General features: G+C 46.8%; 1 protein-coding gene across 3 annotated transcripts in view; it reads right to left on the reverse strand.

The window, feature by feature from the left end:
- Window positions 1–7,316: 7,316 nt before the first annotated feature.
- GRIA1 (glutamate ionotropic receptor AMPA type subunit 1) overlaps window positions 7,317–18,326 on the reverse strand; it is a 129,837-nt gene continuing 118,827 nt past the window's right edge. For 2 of the 3 annotated variants that reach the window (XM_029998050.2, XM_029998051.2), the window contains exons 15-16: window positions 13,061–13,195; window positions 7,317–10,695 (exon numbers count right to left, since the gene is read on the reverse strand). In XM_029998050.2, coding sequence (XP_029853910.1) covers window positions 10,507–10,695; window positions 13,061–13,195 — 324 coding nt within the window. In that variant the 3' untranslated portion in view covers window positions 7,317–10,506. Of the gene's footprint in view, window positions 10,696–13,060; window positions 13,196–18,326 lie in introns of those variants that run through there. The other variant, XR_003921060.1, reaches the window with a different exon arrangement.

Below are 18,326 nucleotides of genomic sequence, written 5' to 3' on the forward strand. Positions count from 1 at the left end.
TTCCTGGGCTTCTTGTGTAGCACTGATCCCATGGGAATCTTTCTGTGCCTCAGTTTTTTTTCAGAAAGGGACTTTGAAGCCCTTTCTGTGCCGATTACTGTAAAAGAGGATCCAGGAGTCACTGGGGCAGTGTTCAGGCTCTCTTAGTGCTTTTTGGATAATCAGCAAATGTACTAAAAAGATGGCATATGGTCTGTGAGGGGTGGGTAGATTTCTTTTACACCAGAGCGAAAACACTTCTTCAAATGAAACCTAAGAGCTGATCACACTGTGGTCGTGTCACTGTGTCAGGATCCTGTCAAAATACATTGCAGCGTAGAAAGAGATATTTGACATCTTGCTGAATTCTGCCAGATGTCTGGAGGGGTCTCAGAGAGGGTTGTCAGAGCCTAAAATTTGCTTATGAGTCTCTGGGAATATATGGCTTGTGGCTGCCAAGGTTGCAGCTATAACCCGTCTCCCACCAGGGATGCCAGCGGTCGGCCTGGGGCAAAGTGGCCACCGGGGGGTTAACTTAGATTTCCCTTTGATTGCTCAATGAAGGCAATAGTTTAGATGTTTTCCTTGGGATAGAACAGTTAACAGCACCATGGGTTGCCCTTTCATCTTGCCATAGGGATTACCACACTAAAGGGAGTTGATAGTGAGGTATAAAGGTCTTCACATTTCTTTCTCCAAAGAGCTGCTCTTTGTGCTCATCTTTGATTTTTTTGGGGGGGTTGATGCTTTATTTTTAAATGACACACAGATCCACACATGTGCAAACACACATGCACATGCTGCTCACTTTGAACATATCAATTGCTGCCCATTTAGAAAGATCAATGCTTTCTCTAAAAGGCCTTATGAGGTTAGATTGTTTCCAAATATCCCCCAGCCAAAAAGGACATCAGCAGCTAAGAGTACATATAATTCACTATAAATCAACTCCTTCCTTAGAGGAAGAAAGTTTTCCCAAGTCTTTGCCATGTCTCTTCCTACTTCTTAGCTGAACCAGGACTCTGGCTTATGATGGCTATTGGCAAACAGACACACTTCAGCACACAAATGGGAAAGAAAATCACAACAGCCTTTAGCCGGTCTTTCCCCATGTTTATTAGATTGAACTTAGAAATGCTGATGACCATCGTCAGTTAAAAACCCTGAAAAACAGAGAACATGGAAACCACCTCTGTGGCAGATAAACAGCCATGGGGTTCTCCAACTCCCTTTGCGAGACCCTGTGGGCAGGATGGCGCTGGTGTCCCACAGCATTGCAAAATGGGAGGCAGAAGGGGCCCCCCGGGCTGCTGACCCCCATCCTGTCCCCTCCTGGACCCCATGGCACAGCCTAACCTGCCTGTGTCACCCTTGCCTGCATGAGCAGGGCAGAGATGGGATGGAGGTGACAAGGATGAAAATGAAATATGGATAAAATGGGCTGACTGGTAGGGGTTTTCTCTCTCTCTCTCAAAAAAAAAAAAAAAAAAAAAAGAAAAAACCCAACCCAAACCAAAAAGCCCTCCCCAAACCTAAGTTAGCAGATGCTTTATTCAGAAAACTTCCTGGAAATCTCAGTTATTGTCTAACCAGTAATCGTGGTCCATTTGGAACTGGCCCTTGGCTGTGAAAGGTATCTTCAGAAAGGTTTTAATCCTGCCCGTTTGCCCTGCCTGTGGGGTTGTGCTTCCATGCTGTGGCTTCCCAATCATAGCCCTCACCCGGCTCCATGGAAGAGAGGCAGCAAGAGGCCATTATATTTTAATAGCAATAATATTCAGCACTTAGGCAGGTGTTAGAGGGCTCAGTTGAGCCATTAAGCGTAAGTGGCTCCTGCCCATGATGAGTGCCAGCGAGCGTGGGGCTCTCGGGTTCCCTCCCGAACGGCAATTGCCTGCTCACAGCTGCCAGGCACGTGTCGTGTGGTGGCCTTGACCAAATCCCCTTTCCAGCCCACTCTGACTCCAGGCTGGAGGTGACATCAGCTGAAATCATCCTTGAGCGGGACTCGGACCTTTGCGCAGACCCTTTCCACGTCCAGCGCTGAGCTGAGTTAGTCTGTGAGGCGAAGGGTGTGAATAACCCGCGGCAGGTAAAGGCTCGTAGTAAATTCACTCCTCTCTGTAGCAAGGAGGGTGGCAGTGAGCATGTGGACCCATGAGCGCTGTGGTTTAGCAGCATGCCGGTGAGGTGCATCACCTCCAGGACGGCCCACAGGAGCCAGAAAATGTCCTGCCAAGGCAGTGGCCACCACCGTGGGGTCTGGGCTGGGAGATGCTGCTGAAATCACTCCATGGGACAAGCACGTGGCTACAGGGTCCCCTGTATCCCAGCTGAGGAGCACCAAGCCACGGGAACCTGAGTACCTGGGGAGCTCAGGTGTTGGCAGGTTTGTCGTCCCTACTGCAGTGATGCTGCTTGGGGGTGTGAGGGGTTGCTGGTACCAGTTATCCCTGCGACCCTGCTGTGGGGTGAAGATGGGGGTGGCAACCCACGGCTGCTCATCTTGGGGCTCAGCTCAAGCCCACCGGTGATGCAGGTTTCCCTTGAACGCCATGGCTTCGCAGAGCGATGCAGTAGGTTGGTTGTAATGCCATGCTGCTGGGAAAAGGGACATGCTACCTTCCCTGCTGCTGCAGCCGTGGGTCCCTGCCACTGCCCTCCTGGTGTTAGTGGAAAGAGCTGGACCAGCCCTGGAAGGAGCTGAAACACTTTTGCTTTCATTATTTTGGGATTTTTTGTCTTTTTTGTTCTGTTTGGAAAGTTGTCCCAACCCATTCTGCAGCCAACAGCAGCTGGAATCTGTGAAAGCGCATCAGCCATGCTGGAACCACCCATTTCCATCCCTGAGCACGGCTGTACTGGTCTAACTGGATTGTGAGGCCATCCACCCACCCGGGACTGGGTGCACTCCTGCATCTACTGACCGGTCTGGCGGTGCCAGCTCCTTGCAAAGGAGATCTGGGTCCATAACGGCTTAAACCACGGAAACACCTCCCCAGGGCTTGGCTGCCAGGGTGGAGGATCTTCCTGCTCTGTTTTTTTTGTGTGCTTTTGTTAAACTGGATGTGCAATGAGCTGAGTGAGGGCTCAGCAGCGTGCACAGGGGTGATGGGCAGGGAGGAGAGGAGAGGGGGCGGGAGGGCAGTAGCCCCCAGGAAACAGTGCTGGTCCTCCAAACCCTATGGATCACTTTGTAGTGACACTTATAGACAAGCATTTTCTTTAACAAATATGAATCTAATGGATTAGGTCTGATCTAATTATGCATTCTGCATTAAGCTGATGCTCCCACTGTCTGCGGCTGCTAGCATAATTAAACTTAATGTACTTTTAATGATGTCTTCTTAACTCATGCATTCATATATGATTAGAATCAAACAGGACTAGCTGTCACAAGTCCAGGAGAGCTCTTTCAGCAGCTCCTGATGGGACTTACGTTGAAATATTAATAATGCAGATTTCAAGGTTAACAACATTGGTTTTGAAGTGAGGAAAGCTTGTCACACAGTTTGAGCTAATCTGAGGCAACAAAACGTCTCCCCTTTCAAGTTTAGCCTCTTCCCGTCTTGCACACGTGCTTCTGGGAGCAGAGGAATTTAAGTTTTACTTGGTAAAGATGTCATTAAATAAGTGAACTGCACTCTGGGCAGCAGCTACCAAAGAAACTGGGACAATAACTCTGTGGGCACCTTTCGGGGGGCCGCTGGGTGCTCTGTCCTGGCATGCTCCGTCTTCGCTCCTCTTCCCCTTTCCCGCTGCTTTTCTGAAAGTTGGGAGCAGTTTGTTCTAGGATCTGGCAATCAGAAGGCAAACTCTACTTTTGTCTCTGCTCCTATTTGGTCAAGTGAAATCAGACTGTGTTCCCCCTCCCAGCCTCTGTCGGCTTTGTCCGTAACCTCCTCGGCGCAGGGAATATGCTCCCTTGAGCTGTGCACCACCTTATCTGATGGGGCCTGATGAAACTTTGTCGTTGCTGCCCCGGCTCCAGTGTCCTACATGAAGCAGGTAACAATACTGCAAATAATGGGTTTTTTCCCCCTCCTTTTTCTGTTTTTATGGATTTATTTATTTTTTTTTTCAATTGGCCCATGGCCTGGCAGACCAGTTGTCTTTTAAGTTCCTGAGAGCAAGTTGTGAAATCGTCTGAAATCCTTCCAATGGGAAAGCATTGATTTATTACACTGTAATACTGATGCGAACAACACCATGTACCTTTCATCTAAAAAGTCAGGACTTATAGAACACGACATGCCATTAATTTTGATGCCAGCTCGAACAGAGGAGGAATTACTGCCAAAGGGATCTAGAGAGCATGTTAAACCAGCCCTGCAGAGTAATGAACATACTGTGTGACTGTTACATTATACCATATTGATCCTTAGGAATGAAAAGGTACCTTGACAGCTAATTTGGGCTGTCAAAAGGCATCTCTTTGTGTATGCCTGTGTGTGTGTGTATACGTACTATATAATTAGTGCATGAGAAAGGGATGTGCAAACATTAGCTAATTACACTTTTTGGTATCCCTTCTGGGGGTGAGGATTACTGTGTTTCCCTGCTCTAGAGACAGCTTTCCCCTTGCACACTTTTGGCAGGTGAGTTCACTTGGGTACCAGCTTGGTGGAGATGATGCCCAGCACCCTGTCTCTCCCCATCCCCGAGCCAGGTCTACCTCCTGGCAGCCAGACAGCGATGCCTCCTCCGGATAAGTGTGCACCAGCAAAAGGGAGCTTAGTCTAAGTGCTCTGGGAACAGCCAGCTAACTTAGCACTTTGCAAGATTGTGCCTCCATGTAACACCCCATTTGCAGAAAGGGTCCTTGCTGCCTGAGTGCAGTGTGATGGGTTATGGGATCACTTCTGCCCAGTGTGGGGCTGGGTTCACATCTCTGCCCCCAACCCAAAGGAAGGTGAGTTCATTTGCTTTCTAAAGCTCTACAGTGATACAGACTTATCTGCAATAAGACAACCACCATGTACATACCCAGAGCCTATTCCAGGTCCTGGAGAGGAGTAGCTGGCAGTGCTGAGGGTGGAACTGATGTACAGATGAAGGAGAGATGGGGATGGACAGAAGGGAAATAGGAGGTGATGCTGCAGGTCAGGGCTGAGTGGAGAATCCCAGAGGAGGAATGGTCAGGATTTTGATGGAGAGATCAGTCTCAAGCTACCCCTCCATGCCTAGGAGAACCTTTTCCAGGTCCTTGCACACTAAATTATACGTTTAGTATACACTTATACACTCTTTTAGTATACCTCTTATACACTCAGACCAACAGGACCAAGTGCCTGGAAAAGAACAGAGCAGTTCTGTGTAAGAAGGAAGCTGGCAGGGTGCGATCTTTGTTGTGAAGCTGGAGCAACGTGAGGCCCAAGCAGTTTTGTCTGGCACTGTCTGGCATCTTTTGAGCTGAGGTTTGCATGTGGATTTTGCCCCAAAAGCCCTGCCCTCCTGCAGGTTGGTGGGCAGCTGTGCAATGGCACAGTGACATCCCTGTATTTCTGTTAGTTAATTAATTAACTGGGTAGCAGAGATGCAAGCATGGGGGCTTCAGCCAGCAGTGGGGTTCCAAGACATAAAACCAGCACTAGTGGCTGACAAATTGATTTGTGCCCATAGGTAATGTGAAGGCAACAGGGGAATCTGTGTTTAAGAGAGGTCAGCAGCTACAAAAGCCATCAGAGAACAGACCACACAGGTCTCTAAAAGGTGTTTGGGGTTAATCTGGTACCTTTGCTGGTGGGAAGGGCCTGAACCCATCTCCTTCAGTCTCCAAGGTGGTGCTTCAGAGCACTAGCTAAGCCCCTGTGCTGTTATTTCTCATGCCATGGCAGTGAAGAGTACCAGCAGTGTCCTAAGGGTACCACACACCACTGTGATGGGTCATCTAAACTCTGACATGCGCCTCCGTGTTGGACCAACATGTTAGCAGTGTGGACAAAAATGTTCACCTGGGGACCCAGAGCCATGCGTGAGACTTGGGTGACTGACTGCATCCTTGAAAACTGAGCATGAGCCTGTGTTCACAGTGAAAACTTCCCCATGTCTCCCAAAACTTTTGATGGAGATATGTGGCTAAGTTGCTGAACAGGTTAGTGGTGCCCGCTGGGTTACAGCAAACATTGATGCGCCCCTGCCCTGTCCCTTCACGGAGCTTAGATGAGTAAGTTCTCCTTGCATTTGATGGCAGGTAGGCACATAGACAAACAAGTCCAGCCAAATCTTTTTGGAGCATCCCAGCTTTGTGTCCTCATGCCAGGGTTATCATCCCATAGCAAAGGGATGGACTGGGTGATGCATCTGTTCCTCACCTGCTGCACTTCAAGGTTCGGTGTTTTTTTGCTTCAACAACTGCTGAAGATGGTTTTGGATTCTTGCTGGAGACTTTCTTACAAGGAATATTTGCTTTTGCCACTAGGAGGGAACTTTGTCCTATTTATGCCAAGATATAAAGGAACATTTCTTGTGCATTTTTGCAACCTCACTGGGAACCAAGAGTAAACCACTGAGCAAGAAGAGCATTTTGAGACAGGGTCCAAGCCCAAAGTACAGTACTGGATGCCTAAGCAATTGTGGAAGACCAAAATGGGCTGATCCAGCATAGCCTGATCATGGGAAACCTCTCCTTCAGGCCCCATCGATTGGGAGTCTCTTGTGCTTTGAAGCCTGAGGGTTCACAGCCCCTTTCAAAACTTCTTAATTCTGCCCCTTGCTGACTCTAGCTTTAAAACTTACCAGCAGGTAAAAAAAAACCCCTTGTGAATGTTGGAGACCTTGAATCTATAACCATGGCCCTGTGGGGTGAGCTGGGATGCCTGGTCCAAGGCACTTTTCTGTCTCAGCTTCCCCAGCCGATAAATGGGAATCATGATACGGGGAAGGGAAGTCCTTCCAGATCTGTGATACCAAGTGCTACGTAAGAGCAAGACGTTAATGATTATAGTTAACCTCAGCAGCTGTCAGCATCTGCATAAATGCCCAAGACCCTTTAAAATGCCACTCTCTTTCTCCCTTCAACAGACTTTTGGATGAGGAATTTAGCAGGTTAATTGTGTGAAAACTGAGTGAGAAACCTCTTAAATGTCCAAGCCTCTGAAACAGCATGGGAGCTCCTAGGAAAACTGATCCCGGTGAGGATTTTTGGACCAGTGCTGGTTCTGAACAGTCTCTGAGCTGACCATGTCTTCCCTCTCTGTAAAAAGAAGCTAAAATCCTCTAATAGTCCTCCTCAAAAAATAACCCCACAAAACTCCAAACGAAGCAAAATCATTAACTCTGAACCCAATAAATGTTTAGTTTCCTGACTCTTGGGTAAATATTAGATAGATTCCCAATTTCAACCTGAAGCAGTTTATTTGGCTGCTGTTCACAAGTCAGACACAGCAATAATCAAGGAAATCTCATTTGATTCAGGTTGGGTAATATTGCCTGAGGGGTAACATCATTTTCATTTCCACACATCCAGCACTGGCACAAAATGGCATGGACAGGTATGAAAAATGGATCATGGATCCTTGGTGCTAAAATTCCAGCTGATAGTATAGTTTCATTTTTGTGTAAATAATAATTACCAGTAAAAATGCTGCTTGAAAAAAAGAGAATGTGAAAAGAAAAACACTGTTGCATTTGATAAAGTAAAATCCTTTGCAGTACTGCCAAAAGAAAAAAAAAAGAAAGAAAAAACAAAAGACAGTTAAAACAAATATAGCTGTTAAATAAAAGATCCAGGTACCAAAGAGCAAAATTTAATGAAAGCCAAAACTGTTAAATATGGACTCCTGTTGAGAAAAAATGTCAATGTCTTTAAGAGTTTTACCATTACTCTATTTTTAAGAAAAGTGTAGTAAAAATACATATTACAAGTTAACATTTGCCACGCTTTTGTCCTATTCATCTTTTTTTTTTTTTTTTTTAACCCCTCCGCTGATCAAAAGCCTTTGAAAACTGCATCTCACATCTTCACGTCACAAGCGGCCAGTCCTAGCACAGACGCGCTGCTTCTCACGAGACCGTCCAACTGCCCGGTCGGGCTCCCCGCGACCTGCTGCCACGTGGTCCCGTCTTTGGAGGAGGACGGGGCACTGATGGGTCTCGGCAGCCTGCTCCCACCACGGTGCCCGGCCGTGCACCGCCGTGGCAAGGTCTGGATGTGGCAGGAGCTGGCTCAGGAGATGCATCTGAGGGCTCTGGGCATGGAAACAGGCTAGCTTGTGGGATGCGTCCACTGTGCTAGCACTTACACAGAACTGAAGGTAAAATTAAGAAAAGCGGATTAAAAATAATGATAACCAACACAAAGTGACCTGAAGAGGTGTTTGGAGTGGCTCATAACAGAGTTCATGTTCGGTGATGAGAGATGAAGATCACAAGGGTTTCCAGCGGTGGAGAGAGGAAAACATGTCGGCACAAGACATGCTGTGCCCGCGCTTAGGACCTTGACTCTGACTTGCTGGTCTCCAAAGTGTTGCATGACAAGTGGGTAAATGAAACAGATACTTCAGATCAGATTGGTGTTAAAGGTGGTAAACATATTGACCTGCACATTCGTACACTAATGGAAACTGGTATTCAGGCAGCTTCCAGCTGTACCTATGGACAGCTGCATAGACAGATCCTCCTCATAGACCTGTGCCAGTCATTTGCCTGCATCACTTTCTCTTCACCAGTCTCCCTTCTTTTCCTACTCCTGCCTTGCTACGTTGCAGAAAAAAAAAAGAAGAAATAAAAAAAAAAAGAAAAAAAAGAAAAAAAAAAAGAGAAAAAGCAGCTCAGAATGCTCCAATAGCAGCTCAGTCTCCTTACAGATATTTGCTGGGTCCTGTGAGAAGCTTTGAACTTTATTTGCCATCAGTGATGGACCTGTGAGATGGGAAAAGGCCAAGTGGGTTCACTGTGGTCCCTGCCCCACAGACCTTCTCTCGCTCCAGATGCTCCCCTGGGAATTCTTCACTTCTGGGGAGGTGTCTCAGGCCCACCAGGGTGGGAAGCATTTGTCTGTCCATGCCAGTGATTCACAGAACGAACCTTTTGCGCAATTCTGGAAAACCATCCTTGCCCCTTTGATCTCCATGCCTGCGGCCGGACTCCCAGCTACCTGTCTGGCAGTGCAGGTTTCTGCAATACCAAGTGTGGGGTCAGCAACCTGCTCTCCTGGCTTGTGGATGCTTCCCCCTCCCTAAGGATACGTGAGTGGGAATCTGCTACTTTTGGCTTTGTACCCAGACAGGCCACAACTTGATGGGAAGGCTGAGTTTGACCAGCCCGGATGCTGTTGAATGTCATGGACACTTGAATGAAGCTCTTGTAGGGTCTCCTCCTTGGTTTGCTTCAGCAGTTCTTTCCAAAAAGCCATTCTGGCCAACTATCTACAAAATGTCCCTCTTAATTAGAAAAGTGGCCATAAAGGGATTTCAGAGCAAAAAGGCGGGGATATTCCCATTGCAGCCCCATGACTTCTAGCATGTTTTACTGGTTAATAGGCAGTCATCTAGAACTGGATGTCTTGAGATGGTCTATTCCTGGCTCAGGATGGTTCCCTTATGTGACCACCAAAAAGGGAGCACACACAGAAGCTAAGCAATGAAGAAATGGTTCACAATTGCTTATTAGCCTCCAATTACCTAGGCAGGAGAGTCACATGTGAGGGGAATGTGGCATTTACTTTCTCTCTTCCATAAACAGCAGCCAACCATGATTTTAGACCAACCATCTGCTCTAGTCTGCCACGCAGGACGCTCCCCACTCCAGGCACACGATTCTTCTCTTGAACCGCCACTCATCATCTCTGGAAGAATTATCACGTTGTCCTCAGGTTACCTGGGGTTTCCAAACTCACTCGTGACTTCGCCCCTGTAAAACAGCCTCGTGTTTTTGTTCAGGTTCTTTCTCGCATCAAGTCCTTCCCGTTGCAGGGAGAGCCGTTCGCAGCTGTCTGCCTCATTGCAATAACTCCACAGCCCAAGTTCACAACAGAACAAGGGAAGGCAGAATCACGATGGACAAAAGGGGTCAATGCTGACGCCCTGCAGGGAGTTCAACTTGCCATTTGTCGGATTTTCTTTTTTGCTGTTAGTAGCTCAGACATTATGGTTTGCATCCCAAACTAAACCAGATTGAAGGGCTGAGCAGGGAAGGGGGAAAGGGCTGATGTTACCCTGACACCACAGGAATTAGTAAGAAAAAATATATATATTGCACACACTAAGACTTATTAACAACCAAGTTAAAACAAAATGGCATAGTCCTCATTAGTGTTCCAGTGGTTCTTTGATCAGGGATGGTTCACGAGTCTGTTAAATCCCGTTACACTCTCCTTATTGCAGTACAGACCTGTTTCCGTTCTCCTGCCGGTGGATCTGTTTGCAAATAAAAAGGGAAATAGATTTGATTTCCTCAAGAAGATCCATCCAATTGTCCCTTCTGTCATCGTCGTTTGTCTTGTTGGTGTTGGGTTTGTTTTTGGCTCTGGAGGGGGTGGAGTTGGGCTGCCCCTGCTCTCACCCAGGCAATGGGTCAAAAGGCCAATTATAATCCCGTAGCTCCCAGGGACATGCCGGTGCTGTGGCTCATGCACGGGATCGTCTGCATGGATTTGGGGAAATCGTGGCTGACCACACGTCCGTTTTCTCCACTGCCTCCTGCTGCAGCCGGCCTGGGAAGGGTTGATGTCCGTATGGCTTCATTGATTGATTGCTGTGGGATTAAACAAAAACCCTTTTTAGGAAGGACGGGGGGGGGTCTCCCCCTGTCCTTAGCAATGTTGGAGAAATTATAATATAAACCAGTGTTGTCTTTCTGTCACTGTTCTCTCCCTCCTTGTCTCCACTCAGACTTTCACTTTCTGCATGTACCTACTGCATCTGCTCTGTTAATCTGCACCTCTTCTACATTCAAAATTAAATCTTTCAGCAGTATTTTAGGGTATAAAGCATACGTGCCATATGCAAAAACTATTCAAACTCTACAGCATAAGAACAGTCATCCTGGATCTGAGCAGAGGTATTACACACACTTCCCCCATAGTTATGCTATTACTACTCCAGTACTGTTATGTACGGTGGACTCTGACTCATTGCAAGCATATGTTTAACTTTCCTCATGTGAGAAGTTGAGCATGTGCCTATGTTTTTGTCTACAGCGACGACTGAGGTAACCAGGAAATGCAAACCTAATTCAGGAAACCAAATCTCATCTTCCTGTTCCAGATACCGTCCAAAATGTTTGCTTTCAGCGATCTAAGGAAACCACCTGTTTACAGCAATTAAACTAAAAGATGAAATCAGTTTGGTTTCTTTGTGTTTAAGCTACCTCTAAGGGCCCAACCATCCTTTCTAGAGTGGGATAGCCAGGTGAAGAATTACCCAGAACAGATAAATCTGGAACAGCGGTTCAGAAACAGTCAACTTAGTGCCTTGCCAGGCATGGAGCAGCTTCTTGTGCTGGTGGGATCTGCAGCTCGCCCAGGGGGTCTGCGGGGACTTGCTGAGCAGAGGTTGGGTTTAGAGGGGCATCTGGCCCATCTTTCTGGGCACTTGCCTGGGCTCTGCTGAATGGTTTTGTGGGGCAGCAACTGATGGTGGGAGCCAGCCAAAGGGACAAGCTTAGACCTGATGTTAACTTTGGGAGCAACGACTCCTTCCCACAGTGGCTGGTTTTAACATGGCAAGAGCACTGCAAGCTAACACTGACGTGAATTAGTGGGTCATTTCAAGTAGCACAGGGAATCCACAGCAGGGCAGAATCCCCTTAAGACTAAAACTATGAAGCTATTGCATTCTGACACTCTTTCGCAGTGTATTTGTGACATATCTAGCTTTACAGTGTAGACAGCAATTATAATTTAATTTTTGTATATTCAGGGATATTAATTGCTCACTTTATCTTACCCCTGTGCTCAATGTACCTCTCATTGCCTGTAGAATTTTCTGAACCTCAGTGGGAAAAGCGCTGTTGCACATTTTCAGTGAATTAGAAATGTTATTATTGCTGACAAAACATTAAGCATGTTGTGAAATGGTGACATAAAACCCAAAGAAATGATTGCTTATATCCCTTTTGATTCTGGGTAAGTTTCAGTGCTTAGGGAAGTGAAAATCTCTCTAAATTTTATGAAACTCACTGCATACTTTATATACTTATACCAACTTCCATGCTCATGGAAGAGGTCAAGATGAGGAAGAAAAAGGATATATTACTCTTACAGCACAGATCCCACTGCACCCTTGTACACAATGGTATCTGTATAAGGAATCGCCTCTGCTAGTCATCTGAGTCAAGATGTACTTGTTCCACAGATACTGCATTAAATGTGTATCTCCAAGGCTCTCAAATCTAATCCACTCTTGACATGACACTCTGAAATTTAGGCACACCAGAATTTAGGGCTGAAACAAATCTCCTGGGTCATAGGAAGTCCGCTTCTGCAAGACCATGACAGGGTGGAGAAAAACCCCAAACGTTACAGGAGACATTAGAGGCCAATTTCTCTCTAAGAGGACCCGTAATTCTGAATTTGGAGACCCACATCATCCGCCCCAGGGCAGCAATGCTCTGAGCATATATCACTGTTGCCAACCTGCAAATGGTGCCAGCAGGGTGCCAGCAAAGGGAACAACAGGATCTGATTCATTACCGTGCTACCCCAGTTTTATCTTGCTGTTAACTGCTTGGGTTTGGGGATTTTTTCATATTGCAGTAACGGCTGTATCACACCAACCCCAGCACACTTCATCCATGCTGCACACGCATTTGCCATAGTCTGCTTTTGTTAATTTTAAGGAATGGCAATGTGTTCCTGTTACCATTTGTGCTATGATTTTGCTCTATATCTGGATTTTGAACTAGCATTATGCCACATGTCTGATCTTGCATCAGCTCCCCACTATGACCCACTTGACCCTCTTTTAGCTTTCTCTGATGCTTCTCTTGCTTTCTAGCAAGTCAAGTGACATGGTCACTTCGTTATCCCTATGTCTTGGCTTTCCACCCATGGTCTGGGCTGCATCCGTCTCTGCAGGCAGCTTTGGAGCTGGGGTAGGATCAGAGAGGAGGTGTGAAAGGCCGGGGAATGGGTTGCCACCTTCATCCGCTTTGATTCACTTCTGGACTTGTAACAAAACTCGATTAAGGCAACCAGCATGGCTAGTCCGAGCCCACCGATGAGGATATAGAAAACCCCCGCCACATTGCTGAGACTCAGCGCGCTCGTCTTGTCCTAGAAGAGAAAGGAGAAGGGAGGGAGGGGGGGGCATGTGGGAAGGAGAACAACAAAATTAATATGAGATTGCTCAGGAGGGATGCTACACAATATAGCAATGTTGGCATCACATCATCTTCCTCTTTAAATGAACAGGTGACATTTCTAAGAGCATTTTCAATTTTTAATTCAGTGTGTAGTAAATCTAATGTTTCCCTCACACAAACAAATAAACATTTCTTCAGCAATGTGACTCTTTGTAAAGGTTTGGGATCTCCATTTTTCAATCAGCTAACTTAAATGCTTATTTTGCCCAAAATGCCTAGTTTAAATTATTGATTAAAGAAGGAAAAAAAAAGTTCTCTGCCTCTGTGACATTTGCTTGTCCCTGATGTCTCGCCTGAAATAACCTGTTCTCTTGGAAATGCTCATTCCTTCATTCCTAGATTGTTTCCCCCGCAAATTCTGTTGCTGAGCAACACATCGGAATGGCTGGGGTTTTTTCTTTTTTTTTCTCCTTTCTTCTTCAGTACTGAGGTTGAGGTGACACCTGAGCTGTCCTCAGAAACTCATTTGATTTCTGTGTAATAAGGCAGTTATTTCATATGCAATCAAGACCCGTTGATGCATGTCTAAGCTAATTATTTGGTTGGCAATAAATAGGGCTATTAATGGACCGCAACTCACAGTCAGCAGCTACATTCTGATTTTACAATTGCCTAATGAATCATCACGGCTCTCTGAGGAAGACCTGAGTCTCAGAAAGACTCATTTCACTGCTAGGGAAACCGAGTCCCCACATCTAACCCTGATGTTACTCATTGCAGCTCTTAAAACCTTCTCCTCCATGCTGACCAGGTGGAGCCGGGGTGCTAGGATAATCTGGGCAGCAGCGGGACCCAAAATCTTGGCTCAGCTCTGTGTACGAGGCTCCTGTTTCTAGGACACGCTTTCTCTGTAGTGCAGCCAGACAGAGGTCCCCTGCTCCGTGTTTGTCACTGCTCTGCAATATCGACTCAATGGCCAGTAGAGATTCCCCAGGGCAAGACCAACAGGTCAGTGCAAATCTGTTGGAGTGACCAGGGTCTGACCAGCATTAACGGCCCTGCTCCCTGGATGTGGGAGGAAAATTGCATATGGATCATTTGAGATGCAGCCACACAGTTAAAGAATAATATTTATGCCTGTAGAAGTGTCTGCACTTGGTAACGAAGCTTCTGCACGGTTCTTGGTGTTCGCTGCTACTCCATGGACACATGGACCGGTGGGTGGCACAGCTTGTTCCTTGCCCTTGTAGGACAGCTGATTCACTTGCTTTGCTTGGAAGGTTTTACAATAAGCAACCCACACTTTTCGGGAAGGGCAAGGATTCAGGAAGCAGAAAACTATATTGGAGCAATGTCGAAAGGGTCCAAAACTGAATACCAACAGGAGCATGGAAGGTTTTGATTCAAGAGCAGTCTGCCTGACACCGGCACTGTCTTTCAGGCAAGTATGTTTTGCAAAAGGATTCTGTCTTTTGCTGTATTAGGGTTTGATGGCAAAAAAGTTAACCCGCAAAGCATGAAAACATTTCAATTTTCAAAATTAAAACAACCTCCCGTAACAGAAGAGAACTTTTGGTTTTTTTAATAAGAAGAAAAGAGGGTTGCAGTCAGAACGATAAAAAAAAAGTTTTTTTTCTACTTCTTCTTCATCTGGTCCCACCTCCCATGAAAGCTGCCAAGCTTCTGCCCAGCTGCAGCTCTCGCTGCAGGTGCCAGTGCCACGGGGAGCAACTTTCCATCCTGATCCCTCTGCTGAAAGATGCTGAGGTTTGGTTAGGGGTCACCCCTGCAGAGTTTCGGTTGCTGGAAAAAAAATCCACAAGTGATCTCATCTTCCATTCTTTGCTGATTGACATCGCTGCCAAGAGATTTGCCACTGTCACTGTGTGCGTTGCACTGCTGCAGCTGTGATGGTCGCCGCTGGCAGCCAGGTTTGGTTTCTCCCTTGTATAACCTTCATACGCTGGTCAGTTTGTAATCTTGTCGGTGCTTCCTGTGTTCTCTCTGCAATGAGAGATTTCTGCAAATATCCTCTTAATTTCTGTAGTTTCCATATTTGAAGGATTATTTATCTGGTCTTTTACAATCTGCCTTCATGCATTTTTTCCCCCAGGCTTGACTGTACGTTTGTTCAGTCATCTCTTCTCTGCAGATTACTGGGTATACTTTTAAGCACCAGCTGAAAAATGTAGGGAGTTTTTTAGTGAAGATTTAGAAAAGCAGAGCAATTACTCTGAGAAAACTGGGTTACAACACATCAGGTACTTTGCCTCTTCAAATCCAGTCTGAAGGGGCTGCACCAGCTTCAGAGAGGGACAAAGACTCTAGAGGTGGGCTGCCCTCCTTGACATCCTAATCTTTTAGCCTGGCTCCTTAATGAAAAGTGGCTGATTAGCACATGCTCTGCGCTCAGAGGGAAGGATGGGGACAGGGAAGGAGGTGGAGTAGCCTATTTGTCTGTGTCTTACTAATAATTTTCAGCCCATACTTTCACCTTGATTTGACAGAAGGGTGGAGATCTCCAAGATAGCAGGAACCTCCAAGCTTTGTGAAAAAGAATGACACTGTAGAGAAGAGAAAACCTATTAATACTCTCACTCAAATAAATGTATCAGCACAATCCATACTAGGCATCAGAGACTCCGCATGGGTCTTCGACTTGCAGCTACAGATCCTTAGGAAACCCGGCTTCCTTGGCTCTCCCAGGCATGGGAATACACAAATTACAAGTTTTATTGGCCACGATATTCTTGTATTTCCACCCCCAGTTTGGGGGTCATGGTCCAACAGGGCACCTTCTCAGCCAGCTGCAATGGCAGAGCGGTCTGGCAGCCAGGAAAAGCTGCTGGTTCTTAATTACCACTTTCCTTCTGATGCCAGCAGCGCATCGACCAGTAAGAGAGGAGATGACCCAAAGCAGTTTCCTGCACCACTATTTCACACAATTAATTTCAGAGCTGTTGTATTTTTCTTGCATTTACTTTGCAGTGGCATTATTGTTATTATTATTATCATTGGTATTATTATTACTGCTATTAGTACTATTACTATTATTATTGGGACAAATTGGGTGAACTGAAAGTTGCCTTATCCAGAAGGCAAAGGAAAGCATAGTAAGGCAGAGCAGTGGGCAAAACTGCCAGGAGGGAGAGAACAGCCTGAGTTTCATCTCTGCCACCATAACAAGGTTTCTCCCGAGGAGCCAAAGACGCGGGCAGCTTCAGTAGGGCACTGAGGAACGCCGAACTGCAGGGGCACGGCTGATGACACAGCCTGCTATCATAAGCCAGGCTGAGAAATGAAATTGCTTCTATGGTGTTGCTTGACTTGCTCATCCTCTCCTTTTTCTTTTCCTTTTTGTTTCCTTCCCTTCCCTCTCCCAGCAGGACATGCAGAGATGTTCTCCGGGCAGGACCGGTGTCTTGTTGCTCCCATCGGCTGCAGGACCAGACCCACACGAAGGGTAGGAAATGCTGCATGTCCCACTGAGGCTTTGCCTGCTGTTTCCATGCACGCTCCTGCCCTAATAATGCTCATAATAAGTCCCAAATTATGCTAACTGCTTGAGAGGACCCTCCCCTCCTCTCTGCTCGGGCTCTGTGACACCAGATGCTCTCCTGCAGAGCTGCCCATCACCAAACCAGCTTGTTAGTGGGAGTGTAAATGTCACCACTCGTCTCCCGCAGCGGCAGAGCGCTGACGTGGGGGGAAGATTGGCAGGTGAGAAGAGAAAGAAAAACCCGTCTTTCCGAAAGCCCGGCCTTGTTGCTGCAGCAACCAGGCACCTTCCCGTCTGTTCCTCTCAAACATGGCACCGTGTCCATTATCCTCTTTGTCATTATTTATCCTCCTTGGCTGAAAGGCATTAAGGCCAAATTTGCCCAGTTTCCCAGCAGGACTCATCCTTTCTTTTACCCTGCATGACCAGAGCCCGTCGGCAGCACAGAGCGATGGCACCTCGAGTTGTTGCAATCTCCACAGAAGATGAACTGTCCTTAGAGCAGTAGCGGTAGCTCCAGAAGTTGAGCTTTTACACCAAACGCTGGGCCGACTTTGTTGGGGCAAGGTCTGAAGCTCAGCAATGAAGGACATAACGCTGGCCATCGACTCTGAGCAGTGCTGTGGGTCTGCCAGGGGATGGGTAGGAGCACAGGGATGGTCAGCTGTGGGGATGAGGCTACCCAGCATGAGAAGACACCTTTGGTTTGAGAACCAGCCAATTCCCTGCAAAGGCAGGGCAAGGCAGTAGCAGGATTTGTTCCCTATTTTTTATTGGTTTTTTAAACAAAAGTTCAATTTCTTGCAACTGGAGGAGAGGATTGGGAGATCCCTGTGGCTTTGATGAAGGTCCTTTAATTTCATGAAGTGATCTGGCTTCCCCTGCAAGCAGGTTGCACCTTGCCATCCTGGTCTGGAAAAAAAATTCCTTTCTCCCATTGCCTTGCAAAATCCCCTGGGAAGAGGAGAATCACATCCATCTGCCCTGACGTTTAGTGTCCACCTTGTTATTACCCTCCAACAACCCAAGGCATCCCTTTCAAGCCCACAGCACGTTTCATAGCCTGCAAAAAAAAGCTGTCCATCCCGTGCTTGTTCATAAAATGCGGTCCTTCTAGGGAATCGCCTACTTACAGAGTGTCTATCTCTCTTCTGGGCTTATTTCTGCTGTGGCAAGTAGAGGGAGAGTGCAATAGGCTGGGAGACAGGACCAGGAATTGGTGGATGGTTTCTAGCTATGTGAAGTGCTGGAGGTGCATGTGCATGGAGAAACCTGGAGCCTGCGGGAAGGGGTGGCTGCCACGGGTTTACTGGGGGGACAAGAGCAGCAGGGACATTGCTGCCTGGTGCAGGACACTGCCTGGTTCCCACTGTCTGGCAATGAAGCTAGGGTTGTGGTAGTCCTGGATCAACAGCCCCTGAGCGCAGCTTCCCAGAACCTCCTGGGATGGCATAACATATCCAAGTATTCAGCAAAGCAGGAGTGTTTGCCTCCAGAGTTTTAGTTCAGATCTACTAAGGTATCTACTGTTTCTTTATAGGGATTTCTCTTGATAAAAAACTAGGTGGGCAATAGAGAGGTAAACAGTCAGATTAAAAATAGG

The sequence above is a fragment of the Aquila chrysaetos genome, chromosome 22 (genome assembly GCF_900496995.4).
Source record: "Aquila chrysaetos chrysaetos chromosome 22, bAquChr1.4, whole genome shotgun sequence".
In the NCBI taxonomy this organism is placed as follows: Eukaryota; Metazoa; Chordata; class Aves; order Accipitriformes; family Accipitridae; genus Aquila; species Aquila chrysaetos.